Consider the following 17594-nt stretch of genomic DNA (forward strand, 5'->3'; position numbering starts at 1 on the left):
TGCTATGGATTGTCCTTAGTCTGCAGTGAAATGCCTCTGCCCAGCCATCTCTCCATTCATGTGAACCCAGCATTCCAGTGTTTGTTCCAACTTCAGAACAGTGGTGAAGGGAATTGGCATTGTTGATAAGATATCACTTCGTGTATTGGTTTCTCCCTGTTAATAACTGAATGCTTTAACAAGTTTATCAGCCCCACTTGCTTAACAAATACGTTAAAACCGGAACTGTGGTTCCAAAGGCTCCAAAGTAAAGAGGACAAAATATTCTTACGTTGAAAATTTCCTTCATGCAATAAATGTGAGCTCAAAGAAGCTATAGAATTAAGCATTGTGCTTTTCATGTGAAATTCAATTAGACAAATATTTATTGTTAAAAAAAACTTCTTTTACCTTCCCCTTCTTAATACAGTGGGTCCTGTAGAAGGAGGAAGTTTAGTGCCAAACAATGAACTATTTTCATTTGAGTTTATCAGAGGTCATCCAAAGGACTGAAGAGTTGGGGAAATTTCTCCTCTTCAGTTCTATGGTTTCCTCCCTGGTCTGCCTTTTTTTTTTCTTTTTTCTTTTTTAACACTAGTTCCAAACATCCACGTATAATAGAAAAACACTGAATTCAGATGTTTTGTCTTATCCTGTTAATTTATTTGGGGCCGCATCAATTCATATTTCCTAAGTTCTTATCAGTCAGCAGCAATTGCCCAGGCTCCATAGTCTTTTGGATTGACCGAGTCTGGCTTACATCATAATGGAGGAAGCAAGATCTCTCTCACATGACTCAGAAATTCCCAGGAAAGTAGACAACACATGAATGCATATGTGACTGTCATTGGTGTATTCAGACACATCCATTGCTCAAAGACAAGTAGTTCTTTGTACATCTCTAATCAGATATCTACACTGGGATTCCTAGGGGTTGCTTGGCTAGTTGGAGAAGGCCTAAGATTGTGTAGTGAAGAAATTCAGAAGAATTTTGAGCAGAGTTAGTGTCAAGGAGGGTCAGGGAGCAGGAATATTTCTTAGGGAAGGTGATATGTAGGAGAAGGTATGGACAAGTGACATCCTGGGTTAAGGTACTGATGTAAAATATGGCCCCAGGGTTCAGGGTTTCTTGAAGCCCATCCTTGGAGCTTCTAGGGATCTGTAAAGTCCAGGTTAGGAGCTGCTGCTGTGACACCTGCCTGAACAGACAGAAGTTAGTGTGGTATAGGCCAGGAAAGGCAGAAAGGGGAGTAGAAGGCAGGGAAAATAGTTCTGTTTCTCAAACCAAAGGGAATGCTGAAGGATGGATGTGGGGGCCCTGAGAAGTTGCAGGTAGAGTAGCTCAGATTACAGGAGGCCTTCTCAAAAAGACACAGGAAAGACTTTGGGCTATGAACCTAAAGAGGTTCCAACTACCAGTGACCTGGCTTCTGAACACATCTCATCAACTTTTATACAGGGTTGAAGATTTCCCTCTTAAAAGTTCACTGGGGACCAGGTGCAGTGGCTCACGCCTGTAATCCCAGCACTTTGGGAGGCCAAGGTGGGCGGATCACTTGAGGTCAGGAGTTTGAGACCAGTCTGGCCAATATGGTGAAATCCTGTCTCTACTAAAAATACAAAGATTATTCAGGCATGGTAGAACATGCCTGTAGTCCCAGCTACTCGGGAGGCCAACGCAGGAGAATCACTTGAACCCGGGAGGTGCAGGTGGCAGTGAGCCAAGATCATGTCACTGCACTCCAGCCTGGGCGACAGAGTGAGACTCCGCCTCAAAAAAAAAAAAAAGAGTTAGAATAAGGAAGAGATTTCACTCTTCTGAACAAAACAAAACAACTTAATGTTTGTCATCAGGGAGTACAAATACCATCCATATTGATATAATTCTATTTTTCTCTTCTATTTTCCTTGGTAGAAAGTGACAATTGCTTCTTTGGTTTACAGAGCCCTTTCATTCTCACAGTGAGCCTAAGGTCAGTCATTTTCTGCACTTTTCAAGGGAGTTGAGGCTCTGGGCAGTTTAGGGGCTTGTCTAGTTCCCTCCGCCTGGGGTGGCTGGAGGCATAACTCCAAGCTCAGTGCTACTTCCATCATACTTTCTACTTGGTTCTTGGTCAGACCAAGTTTGGGATTTTTTGTGTTTGGGATTTCACTGCATTGCTGATGCTCACATTCATCCTCACCTGACAAAGGCCATTAACTACATCATTGATCTCTGCTTTGACCACTTGTTCAATAGTTTTAGCCACTGGGCTAGCAATTGCGAGGCGCTAAGATATGTGACCCACCTGAGACCCAGGAATGCATTGCCACTCCCACAGATGGGGTCCTCTAGTTACCCCTGAGCAAGGAGCAGGAGCACTAATCTCCACTCCTCTTCACAGGAAAGAAAAACTAATCTGTCCAATTACAGAGAACTTTGGAAAGATGCCAAGGAACTCTGAGCCCAGAACTGATGAGGTCCAGAGAAGAAATTCAGCTCCAAAAGGAAGAGGGGAGACCTACAAGCTGTTTCTGGGATCCTTGGACGCATAGAAAACCAGAAGCCATCAATGAGTGGGGCAGCTTTAATTCCTTTGTGTAGGACCTGCTATGTTAGAATCTAAAGTCTGCTCAGGAGCAGGCCTACCTGCTCACACTAGAGCATCCAGGGGGAACTGTGGATACCTGCTCATGGCCAAGACAGGTGACTGAGCAGAGGATGGCTCCAAAGAAGATTACTAAGAGCTCATGTCAGGGGCAGTGGGGAATAGGCCACAGGTGAGTGCTAACACCTTGGGAAATGTGGGGACTGCCACATCAGTGGAGGACAACAAAGCTGGCTTCCTGAGACTGAGAGGAGGCTCATACAAGGGGGACCTTGGGGAAAAAGGAGCCTTCCTGCAGCCACTGTGACTGACACTGGAGAATCACTTCTTACATTCTAAATCACTGGGCCTTTGGACTGCAGGCGCTTCTTCATTGCTTATTTGTGGTGATGGGCTCTCTTTCCTTTTCATCAAACTTTGTGCCTGCAAAGGGGTGTTTGTACCACCTTACAGGGTCTCTGTCCATAATTTTGATTCAAGCTAAACTGAACAAGTGCAGGATATGTTGGCTCCAAGGTTATGCCAGGATACAGCTTTCTCCAGGTGAAATAATCCCTTTCTAACCCCCATAATAGATCCACAAACAGGCAGGATTAGTGTGTGGGTCACCTTAAAAATCTGGTGAACCCCCTCTTGTTCCCAAGTGTCTGTGTTTGAGGGAACTTAGTAAAGGGAGGAGCTTCCGCGGAACTTTTTGTGTTTAGTCTCAATCTGCCAATGATTTACTCACCCTGTGTTGTTGAATTGGAAGATTGGGTGGCGATTTATCAGAAAGTGTAGCAGGAAAAACTTGTTGTTTCTAAGATCTCAAATACTGGTTAACTGCAAGTTTCCAGCTAGAAGGTAGGCTCTGATTCACTGTTTTGTATTTTGTAAAACAGTTATAAGTAATTTGAAAGATAGACCTGCTAAGAATTGAGATCTGTGTTCTGCTTGGTTAGAGCTAACATTTATGGTGAGGAAAACACTGCAGGTAACAACAGTTCAGAGCCTGGACTTTGGTGGCAGGTGGATGCAAGTTAGGGTCACAGCTCTGCTACTTGATAATTGTGTGATCTTGGCAATTTATTTAACTCTGTAGCCTTCAGTTTGCTTCCTTTGTTAATTTTTTTTCTTAGTTCTATTAGTTTTTCAATTATGTTTTCTGAAACTAGAGATACTTTTGCCTCTTTTAATATTCATAGTAGAAATTTCTTTCTCTTGTTTTATTGCATTGGTTACAATTATCAGATTGTAACCAATGATATCAGTGACAATGACAATGGGCATTCATATCATATTCCTGATCTTAATGGGATGTTTCAAATGTTTCATATTGAGTATGATAATTACTGTATGTTCTGGTAGACATTGTTTAAAATCAGCTTAAGAAAGTTTCCTTGTACTTTAAAAAAATTGTGAATGAATCTTAAAGTTAGTCACATTCTTGGCATCTCTTGAGCCAAAATGATATGGCTTTTCTTCTTTAGCCTGTTAAGATAATGCATTTTATCAATAGTTTTCCCTATTAACTAATTATTTTTAATGTCAAATCTTTTTAAAATCTAAGATAAATCCTGATTGGTTATGATGCATTTTTCTTTCTCACACATTTCTTGTCTTTTTCTTTTTTTAAAAATTTTTTGTGATAATTTTCACTATGCTGCCCAAGCTAGTCTCAAACTCTTGGACTCAGGGGATCCTCCTGCCTCAGCCTCCCTAGTAGTTGGGACTACAGGCATGTGCCACCATGCCTGGCTGCATTTTTTCTTTTTAATATTGCTGGACTTGATTTCATAAGATTTTATTTAGGATATTTAAAATTTAAGTTTTTAAATGATATTCATGTATCATTTTCTCATGTGCTACCTTTATCAGCCTCTGCAGCTGTGATTTTTAATTAATTGTGTTGATTTAAAGGAGCAGGCTGGCACAGAGAAGAGGACATGCGGAAGGAGCTCCAGCTCTCCCTTTCAGTCACCTTGCTGTTTGCCTGTGGCTTCCTCTACCAGTTCACCCTGAAGTCCAGCTTCCTCTTCTGCTTGCCTTCTTTCAAGTCCCAGCAGGGGTTGGAAGCCCTCCTGAGCCACAGACGAGGCATTGTGTTTCTAGAGACCTCAGAGAGAATGGAGCCGACCCACTTGGTCTCCTGTGCTGTAGAGTCTGCTGCCAAGATTTATCCTGAGCGGCCCGTGGTATTCTTTATGAAGGGTCTCACTGATTCCACACCGATGCCCTCAAACTCCACATACCCAGCTTTTTCCTTCCTCTCAGCAATAGACAACGTTTTCCTCTTCCCTTTGGATATGAAAAGGCTGTTTGAAGACACACCATTGTTTTCATGGTACAATCAAGTAAGTGTTCAGGGAAACTTAAAATATCAACGAATTGTATATATGGGTAAACTGAGGGCAAGGACTCAGGTCGGAGATGGAACTAGAACTCATATTTGGGTTGACTCTCATTTGGCCCTCTTTTTATGTTGAGAACTGATTCAAATAAACAGGGGAGACTTGTGTTAGGTGCATCTTTATTCTCGTGTCTTTTGCTTCTAGCCTTATTTCTTTTAGGATCTTGGTTACTTTGGAGACTGTTCTTAACTGAATGAGTTTTTATATCTTTTCTAGGTGTATAGGACACTTTTTTTCGCTATCGTTTTAAATCCACTTATGTTAAACTTTTTTTTTTTTTTTTTTTTTTTTTGCACCTAAAGGGGAAACCAGGCAATATTTAACATGAAATGATGTAAGTAGAAAATTCATGAAGGATTGGTGAAATGCTGCGATATGGATTGGGTTGTATTAAGATATGATTGAGAAAAGTCCTGGAGCTCGGAGGAATTTTGTAATCCCCATGATAGTAGCAAACCATAATAAGGGAATAACATGCCAATCTAATATTTCTCTTATAGAAGAACTGAAATCAGGTTGCTTAAGGAAATTGTAGTACAGCCACTCAATGATTCCATTATGCAGGCTTTAACTATGATTTTTTAAAACTGACATCCTATGAAGACTATAACACAATATGGAATTAAAACCACCTTATATCATAATGTGATTATAGTAGTTATAACGATTTAAGTTATGCAAAAACCCACACACATCTATTGAAAAAAAAAGACCTCAAAGAACTATACAACACACAATAATAGTAGGTGTTTTAGTATAATTGGATTAGGAGTGAATTTAGTGATGAGAATGTGTTGATTTTACAAATAAAATTATTTTAGAAAACAAAAAGTAATTTAAAAATTGACATAAAAATAATACTATTCGCATTGGGTGTGCTGGCATGCACCTGTAGTCTCAGCTACTCCAGAGGCCGAGGCAGGAGGATTGCTGGAGCCCAGGAGTTCAAAGGCCAGCCTGGGCAACATAGTGAGACTCTGTCTCAAACAAACACACAAGCAAAAATAATACTATTTGCTGGCCACATAAAGTTCTGTCTAAATTCTAATCATAGGCTGTAGCAAATATTTGCAAACTTTTTTTTTCTGTATAGGGCCAGATAGTAAATATTTTTGGCTTTGTGGACTAAGGTGGCAAAATTGAGGATATTATGAAGGTACTTGTGGTAGTTTCTTCCGTCTGCTGTAACTAATTACCACCAACCTGGTGGCGTAAAACAACAGAAATTCGTTCTCTCACAGTTCTGCAGGTCAGAAGTCCCAGATTATTTTCACTGGGCCAATATCAAAGTGCTGGTAGGGCTGTGTTTCCTCCTGAGTTCCTAGGGAAGGATGATCCCTTGCCTCTGACAAGCTTCTGTGGCTGCTGGCATTCCTTGGTCAATAACCCCTCACTCCAATCTCTGTCTCCATCTTCAAAGCTCTTTTTCTCTGTGTGTAAAATCTCCCTCTGTCTCTCCCTTTAAATGACACTTGTGATTGCATTTAGAGCCCATCCAGGATAATCTCCCCATCTTAAGTTTCCTAATGACATCTGCAAAGATACTTTTGCCATATAAGGTAACATTAGCAGGTTCCAGGAATTAGGACCTGAGGTCTTTGGGTAGCCATTATTTAGCCTACTCCCTGCCCCGCCTCATTTGCCTGGAAACTGGGTGGACTCCCCTGGGTGGAGGGCATGCGTGTACCTAGTTGCTGTCAGCTGGAGACATTTTTTGGACTAAGTGACAGACCTGATGAGGAGGGATCTGGTGGGCCAGAAGGGTAAGGGCTGGGGTTGGGAGTGGCTGCTGGGGTCAGTTTATTCTTGGCCTCAGTGACTTCTAGATCCCCAAGTGCCTATCTCTCCTTCTGAAGAGCCCTGAAGTCCTCAGATTGGGACTCATCAGGAGGAGGTGGGGCAGTTCGTGGACTGAGTTTCCACTGTGTTGGCAGTGCCAACAGCAGAGTTCCCAAAAAACAGGTGGTGCTGCCCTGCGCAGTGGCAGGGCGGGCAGAGGGGTAGGGAGGCAGTTTCTGGGAGTGGAGGGGATACCCCAGGTTGGTCTTTGTGGCTCTCAGTGCTAACTTGCTTGAGGGTGCTCCGGGACTCTACAAGTTTCCTGATGCCTGAGCTAGACTAATACCACCTGATATAGTTTGAATATATATCCTCACCAAATCTCATGTGGAATTGTAATCTCCATTGTTGGAGGTAGGGCCTGGTAGGAGGTAATTGGGTCATGGGGGTGGATCCATCATGACTTGGTGCTGTCCTCAGGATAGTGAGTGTGTTCTCACAAGATCTGGTTGTTTAAAAGTGTGTGGCACCTACCCCCCACGACTCTCTCTCTTGCTCCTGCTCTTGCCATGTGATGCACCTACTCCTGCTTTACCTTCAGTTGTGAGTAAAAGCTCCCTGAGTCCTCCCCAGAAGCCAAGAAAATGCTGTTGCTTTGCTTCCTGTACAGCCTGCAGAACTATGAGCCAATCAAACGTCTTTTCTTTATAAATTACCCAGTCTTACGTATTTCCTTATAGGAATGCAGGAACAGCCTAACACACTGCCTAAATTGTATTTTGCTCCTTGAAAAAAATCTGTAATTAAATTATTTTGGGAGAAGCTGCATGCCACATCCTTTTCTTACAGATGAATCACGCACATGAGGATATTAAAGCCTCTTTATCATTCTGAACTAAAGAAATTTAACTGGATTCAACCCATCACTTCCTAAACTTATTTGAGCATGGAACCCTCTTTCAGTGTGACACATAAATAATCTCTTGGCACTGATGTTCCATGGAACACAGTTTAGGTTGCTCTAAGCTGCACCTTAATTTTACTATGTTGGATTTTAGGAGCAAGATGGGCTCTGAGCTAGAGAGCTCCTAAGTGTTTGCTCTGTCTGAGCCTGCAGGATACTACAGTAGGCTGTACATCTACAGGGATCACACCATAATACCCTAGGGATGCTGAGCTCTGGCATGTGCTTCCCCAGTTAGGCCACCACAGGATAGCTGGGAACCACCTGTTAGGAAAGACTCAAGGTGCCATCACTTCCTCATGACCACTGGGTTTGCTGCACTGATCTGGGCTACTGTAGCCCTTGATGATGCCCAGGAATTAGAACTATGGGCATAGGGTGGGGATGGGCGACTGTTCTCTGAGCAGCGAGAACCTTCAACCTCTTTCTGTTGGTCATCCTTATTGGTGCGCTTATGTTGTTTTTGTTTTGTTTTGTTTTGTTTTGAGATGGAGTCTCGCTCTGTCGCCCAGGCTGGAGTGCAGTGGTGCGATCTCGGCTCACCAGAACCTCCGCTTCCCGTGTTCAAGCAATTCTCCTGCCTCAGCCTCCCAAGTAGCTGGGACTATAAGCATGCACTACCACACCCAGCTAATTTTTGGTGGCATGAGGTCTCTGTTCCATGCTGGCTGCAGGATGGTCTGCTGATTTCTTTGACTTTTTTGTGATCCACCCACCTCGGCTCCCCAAAGTGCTGGGGTTAGCGCTTAAGCCGCCCGCCCCGCCCTGGTCATAATTTTAACTTGAAAAAAATAGGAAATGATCATAGTACCTTATTTTTAGATCAGATTAAAAAGAGCTTAGAAACTACCACTGAAGGTTTAGTTGCCATTATTGTTTGCAAGCAAATGTGTACAATGTGACAATTTTTTTTTTTTTTTTTTTTTTTTTGAGACGGAGTTTTGTCAGCCCAGGCTGGAGTGCAGCTGCACGCATCTCTCAGCTCACTGCAGCCTCCACCTCCCAGGTTCAAGTGATTCTCCTGCCTCAGCCTCCTCGAGTAGCTACAGGATTACAGGCACCCCCTGCCTGGCTATTTTTTTTGTATTTTTAGTAGACATGGGCCTTCACCAGGTTGGCCATTCTAGTCTCCTAACTCCTGACTTCTGATCTGCCTGCCTCTGCCTCCCCAAGTGCAGCACACTGCTCCTGCCCTGGGCCTATTTTTTTTTTTTTTTTGAGATGGAGTTTCACCTGTCACCCAGGCTGGAGTGCAATGGCATAATCTTGGCTCACTGCAACCTCCTGTGCCTCCAAGCTGATTCTCCTGTCTCAGCCTCCCTATAGTAGCTGGGATTACAGGTACCTGTCACCACGCTTAGAATTGTAGTTTTAGGGTGGGAGATGGTGGCCTTCACCCCTTGGGCTTAAGCTGGTCTTGAACCCTGACCTCAGGTAATCCACCTCACTGTAGCTCCTGCATCAGGTGTGAGCCACCATGCCCAGCAATACGTGATGTAATTTTAACAACTTGTGAAGATTTCTGCAAAGTTTTAGTTGACCTGCTTTCATTTGACTGGATAGCAGAAGTTTAAAGACTCTTTATTTTGTCAAAAGCCAGGGGTGGTTGTTTAACCTTTTGTCCAATGTCTTTAAAATTAACAAACAAACAAACAAACAAAGCATTTTGCTATTTCTCTTCAAAATCTTAGCATTCCATATGAGAACATTGACATTTATGCTGATTTATTTTTGTTCTTTTTAAAGTAATTTTCTGTTTTGCCCACATTTTAGCCTTTGCAGTCATCTGTGACTCCTCTCTCTCCCACCCCACATCTAGCCCATCAGAAAATCCTGACCAGCTTCATCTTCATTATGTGCCCTTCCCTCACCCCTACTGTTAGCACCATCATCTCTTGTCTGGATTATGCCAACTGACTCCTAACTTGCCTTTGCTTCTGCCCTTGCCACCTACCAACCCTACCCCAGACTGATTTCCACACAGCAGCCAGAGTGACCCTTTGAAGACTACTTGAGATCACGTCCCTCCTTTCTTCTAAACCTTCCAAATAACTTCAGTCTTGGCCCCAGCCTACATAATCTAGCCTCCCTCCCCACCCCTGTCCAATTCTGATCTCATTGTCTACCCTACTCCCTTCTCTACTCTGCTTCAGCCCACTGCCTCCTCCTTGTTCCCGCACATGGCAAGTGTGCTTTTGCCTCAGGGCCCTTGTATTCACTGGAATACAGACCTGAGCTTCAGTGACTTTTATGCCGTGCATTTGTGGAACTATATGAACCAGGAGGGGAGGTCTGTGGTTAGAGGAAGCAACACACTGGTGGACAATCTCTATTGCAAGAGAAGAGAGTTCTAGGAGTTCCCTCCTCCTGGAACTCTCTTTTCTCAGCTATGGGCATGGGTCACCCACCCACTTCATTCCAGTTTCTGGGGGAACTAATGAAATACAGTGCTCCACCCTGGCCCCTTCACAGTCCTTTCACCCAGCCTTTTTTCTTCATAGTTGTTGTCAATATCTGACACATAATGTTTATTTATTATCTGTCTCCTCCCAGTAGGGTTTTCTGTTTGTTTGTTCACTGCTGTATCCTTAGCAGTTTTAATAGAGTTCGGCACCTAGTAAATAGGTCCTCATTAAATATTATTAGAGGAATTAGTAAATGAGCAAAGGTATGCATTTTAAGATTCTTTTTACCAATTTTTCAAAGAGCAGACATACTGATTTTTTCATTGTCAGTTGTTAGCATTTTAAGGGCTTTATTTGGTTCTTCCTCTACAGTTTCATATTTGTAGTTTATGTCACCCACATTGAAGAATGAATCATACAGTGCATTGTGAAATCTTTTCTGGATTTCTTCTTTATCTTTCCAATGCTTTAATGTTTTTAAAAAACCATTTCATGAAATCTTTAAAAGGTGCTAAAACCTTTCCATTGATGCTGATTGCTGCAAACTTTTTACTTAAATGAAAAATTTTGGAGTGAGGTAAGTTTGGTAAATTTGCAAAATCGGGCTTGTGGCAAATAGGATTTTGGGAAGCTGGCTTCTTTTACCCCTCCCCAGCTTCTCTGGGCCTGGCCTCCTGCTGTGATGCCCCTCCCTCTTCCCCCTGGCTACTTGGGACTGATTTGCACCTGCTCCTGCAGATCAACACCAGCATAGAGAGAAACTGGCTCCATATCAGCTCGGACGCATCCCGCCTGGCCGTCATCTGGAAATACGGTGGCATCTACATGGACACCGATGTCATCTCCATCAGGCCCATACCTGAGGAGAACTTTTTGGCTGCCCAGGGTTCTCGGTACTCTAGTAATGGAGTATTTGGGTTCCTCCCCCAGCACCCCTTTTTGTGGAAATGCATGGAAAACTTTGTTGAACACTATAATTCAGACATTTGGGGCAACCAAGGCCCTGATTTGATGACAAGGATGTTGAGGGTATGGTGTAAACTTGAAGATTTCCAGGAGCTGAGCGACCTCAGGTGCCTGAACATATCCTTCCTACACCCCCAAAGATTTTACCCCATCTCCTATCCAGAGTGGAGGCGCTACTATGAAGTGTGGGATACAGATCCAAGCTTCAATGACTCCTACGCCCTGCATTTGTGGAACTACATGAACCAGGAGGGGCGGGCTGTGGTTAGAGGAAGCAACACACTGGTGGAAAATCTCTATCGCAAGCACTGTCCCGGGACTTACAGAGACCTGATTCAAGGCCCAGAGGGGTCAGTGACTGGGGAGCTGGGTCCAGGTAACAAATAGAGCTAACACTGGGTTGCTGCTGCTGCAGTGTGGAAATGGACATTTCCTGGAGTGCCACATTTTCACTTGATCTCCACTGTCCCTTGGGGGGGTGGGCAGAGAGTTACCTCTCAAATGTCAGTTAAGATTAGCTTTCTCTGTCTATAATAGAACAACCCCAAATAATACTGGCTATAAAACATACACTCATGGTCCATGTGGCTGCTTGGCCTCCAACCCACCATGTTTGCATTTCAGGCAGTAGGATGAAGAAAAGAGGAAAGGTGCACTTGCTTTATTTTGTGAAGACTTCCTGCTAGTACCATATAATACTTCCTCTTACATTGCGCTGACTGAGATGTAGGTGCAAGAGAGGCTGGGAAGTTTAAGGAGGAAGAAAAAATGGGTACTGGGGTAGGCAGCTAACAGTTTTGCCACATGTTCTATTTAATACAGTAAGATTAATTCCAGGACCTGTTAGAGCATTGACTGAGGTAAAAAAAGACTTGATTTCTAGTCCTGATTTTGACATTCATTATTGCATTCAGTCAATAAATATTAACTGAGCCTGGTCTATGTGCCAAGCATTATGAAAAGCATTATGAAAATAATTATGAAATAATTATGAATATTATTCATATTTAGATGCTGCAGATACAGCTGGATCAAGCAGATGAGGTCCTCAGCACTTATATCCTAATCCCTGGCCTCATGACCCTGGGACAGTCTCCTCTCCTCCCCAGGGTGTCTGCTGTTCTCTACCCTACCTCTTTCCAATATACACTTTAACCCTGTCATAATTGGCCCATAGAAACAAATTACAAACTCAGACTGTTTAAAACTGCTGCCCTTTTTAGATTCACATAAAAATTTACCTCCTGCATTTCAAAATGTCATGTTCAAAACACCATAAATAAATACAATTTTTATTTGTCAATTACAAATAAATTATTTATTTATTTTCAGGAGGTATGAGAATTATACTATTATGAGAATATTTCAGCAAACACTTATCAGTGAAGATTTTCTAGAACTTCCCTTTTCATAGTTTGCTTTACGGAAAAAAGTTTGTATTTGCCCTTGAATATAAAATTATGATACCTTTTCAAACTATATCCATCTATCCCTCTTTTATTCTAATATTTCCCCTTTTAGGAATCACTACTGGCCAGGCACAGTGGTTCACACCTGTAATCCTGGCACTTTGGGAGGCTGAGGCAGGTGGATTGCTTGAGCCCAGGAGTTCAAGACCAGCCTGGGCAACATAGTGAAACCCTGTCTCTACAAAAAATACAAAAATTAGCCAGGTGTGGTGATGCGTGCCTGTAGTCCAAGCTAGCTGGGAGACTGAGTTGGGAGGATCACCTGAACATGGGAGGTTGAGGGTACAGTGAGCCAAGATCGTGCCACTGCACTCAGTCTGGGTGACAGAGCCAGATCGAAAAAAAAAAAAAAAAAAATCACTGCTCTGACAGTCTTATTAAAAAATATTTACAAGTCATGTCTCATGCCCCAGCTTTATTTATTCACAGCTACTTGCTTTGGACTTGTAGATGTCTGATACCATCGTCAGGCTCTGAGGCTGCTGCCATACCCCATGGTTGTCCTCTGGGTTGTGTCCTAGGAACTGCTACTGGTTTTCAGTTCTCCTGATTGTCTCCACAGGTGAGGATTTCTAGGGCTAGCTGTCTTAGAGACAAGCAGGGACACATAGGTCTCTCACTTCTACATCTAGAGAATGCATGACAAATGGTTCTTCAACTATTGAACATTCCTGACCGATAGGGTTTTGAGGGGTTTGATTAGAAATATTTTTGATATTTCAAAAATATGTGAATTGGCCATGCACATCGGCCCACGCCTATAATGCCAGCACTTTGGGAGGCCAAGGTGGGGGGATTGCTTGAGTCCAGGAGTTTGAGATCAGATTGGGGAAAACAGCAAGACTCTGTCCCTACAAGAAACAAATAGCCAGGCATGATGGCTCACCTGTAGTCCTAGCTACTCGGGAGGCTAAGGAAGGAGGATCACTTGAGCCCATGGGTTCTAGGTTATGGTGAACTGTGATCACACCACTGCACTCCAGACTGGGCAAGACAGTGAGACCCTATGTCAAATAAATGAATAAGTAAATAAATGTATACACACACACACACACACATACACAAATTCATTTTGACATTAACGATAATTTGATGTTTATAGGGAGCTTTACCTGGCAGTAAATTATGTTTTTGATTAATATGTTTTTTGATTAATAAAAAATGTAGGAAATAAAGTAAAGTAATAATGTATTACTTAATGAATCCAGTTTGCTTAGTGAAAAAGAACATTTCAAAACATGGTGGTGGTGATGATGGCAACAGTAGTAAGTGGTAAGAAATGTGAGGTTCCTGGGACCCCAGATAACCCTAGATTCCTTCTGGTCTTTTGTGAATCTATGCCATTAATTTATGTCAGGCTACATTTTGAGAATAGGCTCATGCTGGTGTTTTCTCCTGTATTAATTTTTTTTCAAATCCTACTCATTCTTAGAATTTCAAATAGGATTGTGTGGGGCAAAATGTGAAAGTGCCTGTTGTGTACTACTGTCAAGTTTGTAGATACCTCTCACTCTTTCTCTGCATATATATTCCTGCTTATTGATAAGAAGTCTCTTCCAAGTACCCTGCACTGCCACCTTGTCTGCCCTTGCTTTTTCCCCAGGACTCCCACAATTCAACAGGGCTGTCTTGTTTCCTTCTCTAGGGTAACGGCCAGCATCAGTGCTGATTGGGTGGTATCTTTGCCAGACGCATTAAATATTTTGAATACCATTCCTGAGTTTCTCATATCAACAGTTAAAAAAAACACAAATGGAATCATAAGATTCCATAACATGTGTTATGGCCAGCTGTGGTAGCTCATGCCTGTAATCCCAGCACTTTGGGAGGCTAATGGGGGCAGATCACTTGAGGTCAGAAGTTTGAGACCACCAGCCTGGCCAACATGATGAAACCCGTCTCTACTAAAAATACAAAAATTAGCCGGGCGTGGTGGTGGGCGCCTGTAATCCCAACTACTTGGGAGGCTGAGGCAGGAGAATTGCTTGAACTCAGGAGGTGGAGGTTGCAGTTAGCCCAGACTGTACCACTGCACTCCAGCCTGGACAATAAGAGCAAAATTCTGTCTGAAAAAGAAAAAGAAAAAAAAAAAAAAGATACATGTTATTTGTATGTTGTTTTTCACTTTAAAAAGGTATGTGTTAGGTACCTTTTTTTCATTAGCACACCAAGATACACTTTTTTCTTTATAATGGTTGCATAGTGTTTCATTGTAGGATACATGATACATAATCTATTTAATCATTATTCAATTGGATATTTAGGTTATTCTAATTTTAATAGTACATGTAATACTATAGCAAAAAATCCTGATTCCTGCATTTTTGAGGACTTTAAATTTTGATAATTATTTTTCAAGAAGGCTGTTTGAAACTGCCCATTTTCCCACTTTTCACCAATTTAAAACATCTACTTAATTTTGGCCGGTATAATAGTTTAAAACATGTAATTTTGATGTTCATTTTGGTAAGGTTGTTTACATGTTTAACTGGTAATTAGTTTTATTCTATGAATCATCTCATCTTTTGTCCACTCTTCTTTTGGGTTGTTCTATTTCTCGTTGATTTGTAAGCACTCTTTATAAATTAATGTCACTAATACTGTATCATTACATTGCATTTTTTTTAGTTCTTTGTTTTTTAACCTCATTTAGGATGTTTTCATATTTCATATTTAAAAATTTTTATGTAATCCAACCTGTCTTTTTTTTGGTCTTTTGGGTTTCCTGCCATGCTTCCCTACCCTTCTGTCACCCTGCTCCCCTTCAATAAATAAAGGTAGAGCTCTCTCACCCAAGGGAATTGTCAGGACCCTGAATCTCAGATGTATCTTCTAAACTAAGTAGCAAGGTTAACGCACTCTCCTTGGTGATACTGGGGCAGGGATTCTTAATTTAGGGGGCTGTGAAGAGATTTTGGGAGTCTGGGAACTTACATCTTTATTTTTACTAGCTGTTAATCAAAATGTATCATTTCTTTCAATTATGAATGTAGGCCACAAACCGCAGTAGTATCAGTGAAACCTGTGACTGTCATTAAATATTAGTTTTTTCCTATCATGTTAAAGTTATTACAGATATCTTGAAATATTGTTTACACTCTTACTACTTTTAGATCAGATGCTAGGTCTTGCTATTTAATGCATTAATAAACAAATGCTATTATTTTGCACATTTTCTTGTGTTCTCATAGCTATATTTTCAATATTTTGGTGTCCTCTGTAATTCTATGTTTTGCTTTGTGCATTTAAAACCATTCTTAGACCGGCACGGTGGCTCACGCCTGTAATCCCAGCACTTTGGGAGGCCAAGGCGGGAGGACCACAAGGTCAAGAGATCGAGACCATCCTAACCAACATGGTGAAACCCCGTCTCTACTAAAAATACAAAAATTAGCTTGGCGTGGTTGTGCGTGCCTGTAGTCCCAGCTACTTGGGAGGCTGAGGCAGGAGAATCACTTGAACCTGGGAGGCGGAGTGAGCCGAGATCGCACCACTGCGCTCCAGCCTGGCGACAGAGCAAGACACCGTCTCAAAAATAAATAAAATAAATAAATAAATAAATAAATAAATAAATAAATAAAAAGTAAAAATAAAAACCATTCTGGGGAAAGGGTATGGGCTTCATCAAACTGCCAAAGGGGAATCCCTCCTCCAAAAGGCAAGAGCCCAGGCAGGAGGCGGCTGGGGCAGCTCCTTCCAGATCCCACCCCCCATCACTGCCAGCCAATGAGTGGCCATATCACAGCCACGCCTTAGGCCAAGCTTATCCAGCTCTGCACTTTCATTTTTGCAGAAGGGACGTTTTCCTGAGAAAGGAGGTCTTTTCGGTAGGTGCTCAGACTTCCTTCAAAGTGATCTTTTCGGGGATTGGGCTAGAATGTACGATCTGCCTAAGAAAGAGTTTCTTCTCAGATCCTGCCACTTCTAGACATGTCAGAGTGCAGGCCTTTCTTTTGTTACTAGATTCTTAGATTTTTCAGGAGAAACCAGCAAACCAGATTTTATGTAAACCCCCCCCTCTGACTGTATGCCTGCCTATCTATACATCAACCCAGAAAGCCTAACAATACACTTTTGACCTTAAATCACCTCAGGGCTCCTTAGTGGCCGGCATCCCAGCGCGGGGAGCCCTGTCCATACACCTCAGATACATTTCCCTTCAGGAGAATGGGATCCAGAGCAGGCTTCTGAGGTGTGATGCCAGCATTTGGCAGCAGAGGGCACTCCTATTACAGGTTGCCTAGGCTGTGTCCTATTTCCTGAGGTGTAGGAGGGAGACCGTCTGTGAAAGGGGCTGAGAGGGCAGGTGCCTAGTACTGGGCTTAGGAGGGAGTGAGGGGCCATTGGGGTATTGAAAATCCATCCTCCTGTCCTCCCACCCAGCAGTTGTGGGCCAGCTGCTCAGGGTGACAGGACTAGCCAGCTAGGGCTGGTCTCCTTTAGTCTGTGCACCTGTCCCCACTGCTGATGCCAGATCTTGTGTGTGCTGCAGTAGAGGTGGGCAGCAGAAATGACAGCTTTCCAGTGCCAAGTGATCTAGTCCTCTAGAGGCTGTTGGTATCCTTGGGACTAAGAAAAGAACTTGGCACATAATAGGCACTCAGTAACTCTTCCCTTTGTTGAGGGTTGAACTAAGGCCTAGTAAGGGAAGAGTGTGAGGGTTGCATGCATGAGGTCTTGGTCAGCTCAAGATGGAGGATTTGGTTTTTGGCTAAGGTAGATCTAGGTGCATGTCAAGTCTACTTTCTTACACCAGCCCTGCAAAGGAGGGCACCCTATTTACACATGGGGAAATTGAGGCTGGTGGAAATAACACACACAAAGGTATCCTCAGAACTACTTTCTGCAAATGTCAGGGATACAGTGGGAAGAGAGCTGAGAAGTAAATGTCTTAGGCGATTTCACAGTGTCAAGTCAAGAGGGCACACCACTGACTTGTAGGTTCAGGGCAGAGCCTACATATAATTTAGCTAATTTGGTTCTAACAACTCTTCTAGGTAGAGTTTACTTTTCCCACTTTACAGATGAGAAAAACGAAGATCAGAGAGGCTACG

The 17594-nt window shown here is 42.6% G+C and overlaps 1 protein-coding gene across 1 annotated transcript; it reads left to right on the forward strand.

Moving 5' to 3' along the window:
• The first annotated feature begins 1748 nt into the window (after positions 1–1748).
• On the forward strand, positions 1749–12004 carry A4GNT (alpha-1,4-N-acetylglucosaminyltransferase). Its single transcript, XM_009201645.3, has 3 exons — positions 1749–3410; positions 4467–4900; positions 10844–12004. Exons 2-3 carry the CDS (start codon positions 4493–4495, stop codon positions 11456–11458), a joined length of 1023 nt encoding a protein of 340 aa, XP_009199909.1. The 5' UTR covers positions 1749–3410; positions 4467–4492; the 3' UTR covers positions 11459–12004.
• The last annotated feature ends 5590 nt before the right edge of the window (positions 12005–17594 follow it).

The sequence above is a fragment of the Papio anubis genome, chromosome 2 (genome assembly GCF_008728515.1).
Source record: "Papio anubis isolate 15944 chromosome 2, Panubis1.0, whole genome shotgun sequence".
Lineage (NCBI taxonomy): Eukaryota > Metazoa > Chordata > Mammalia > Primates > Cercopithecidae > Papio > Papio anubis.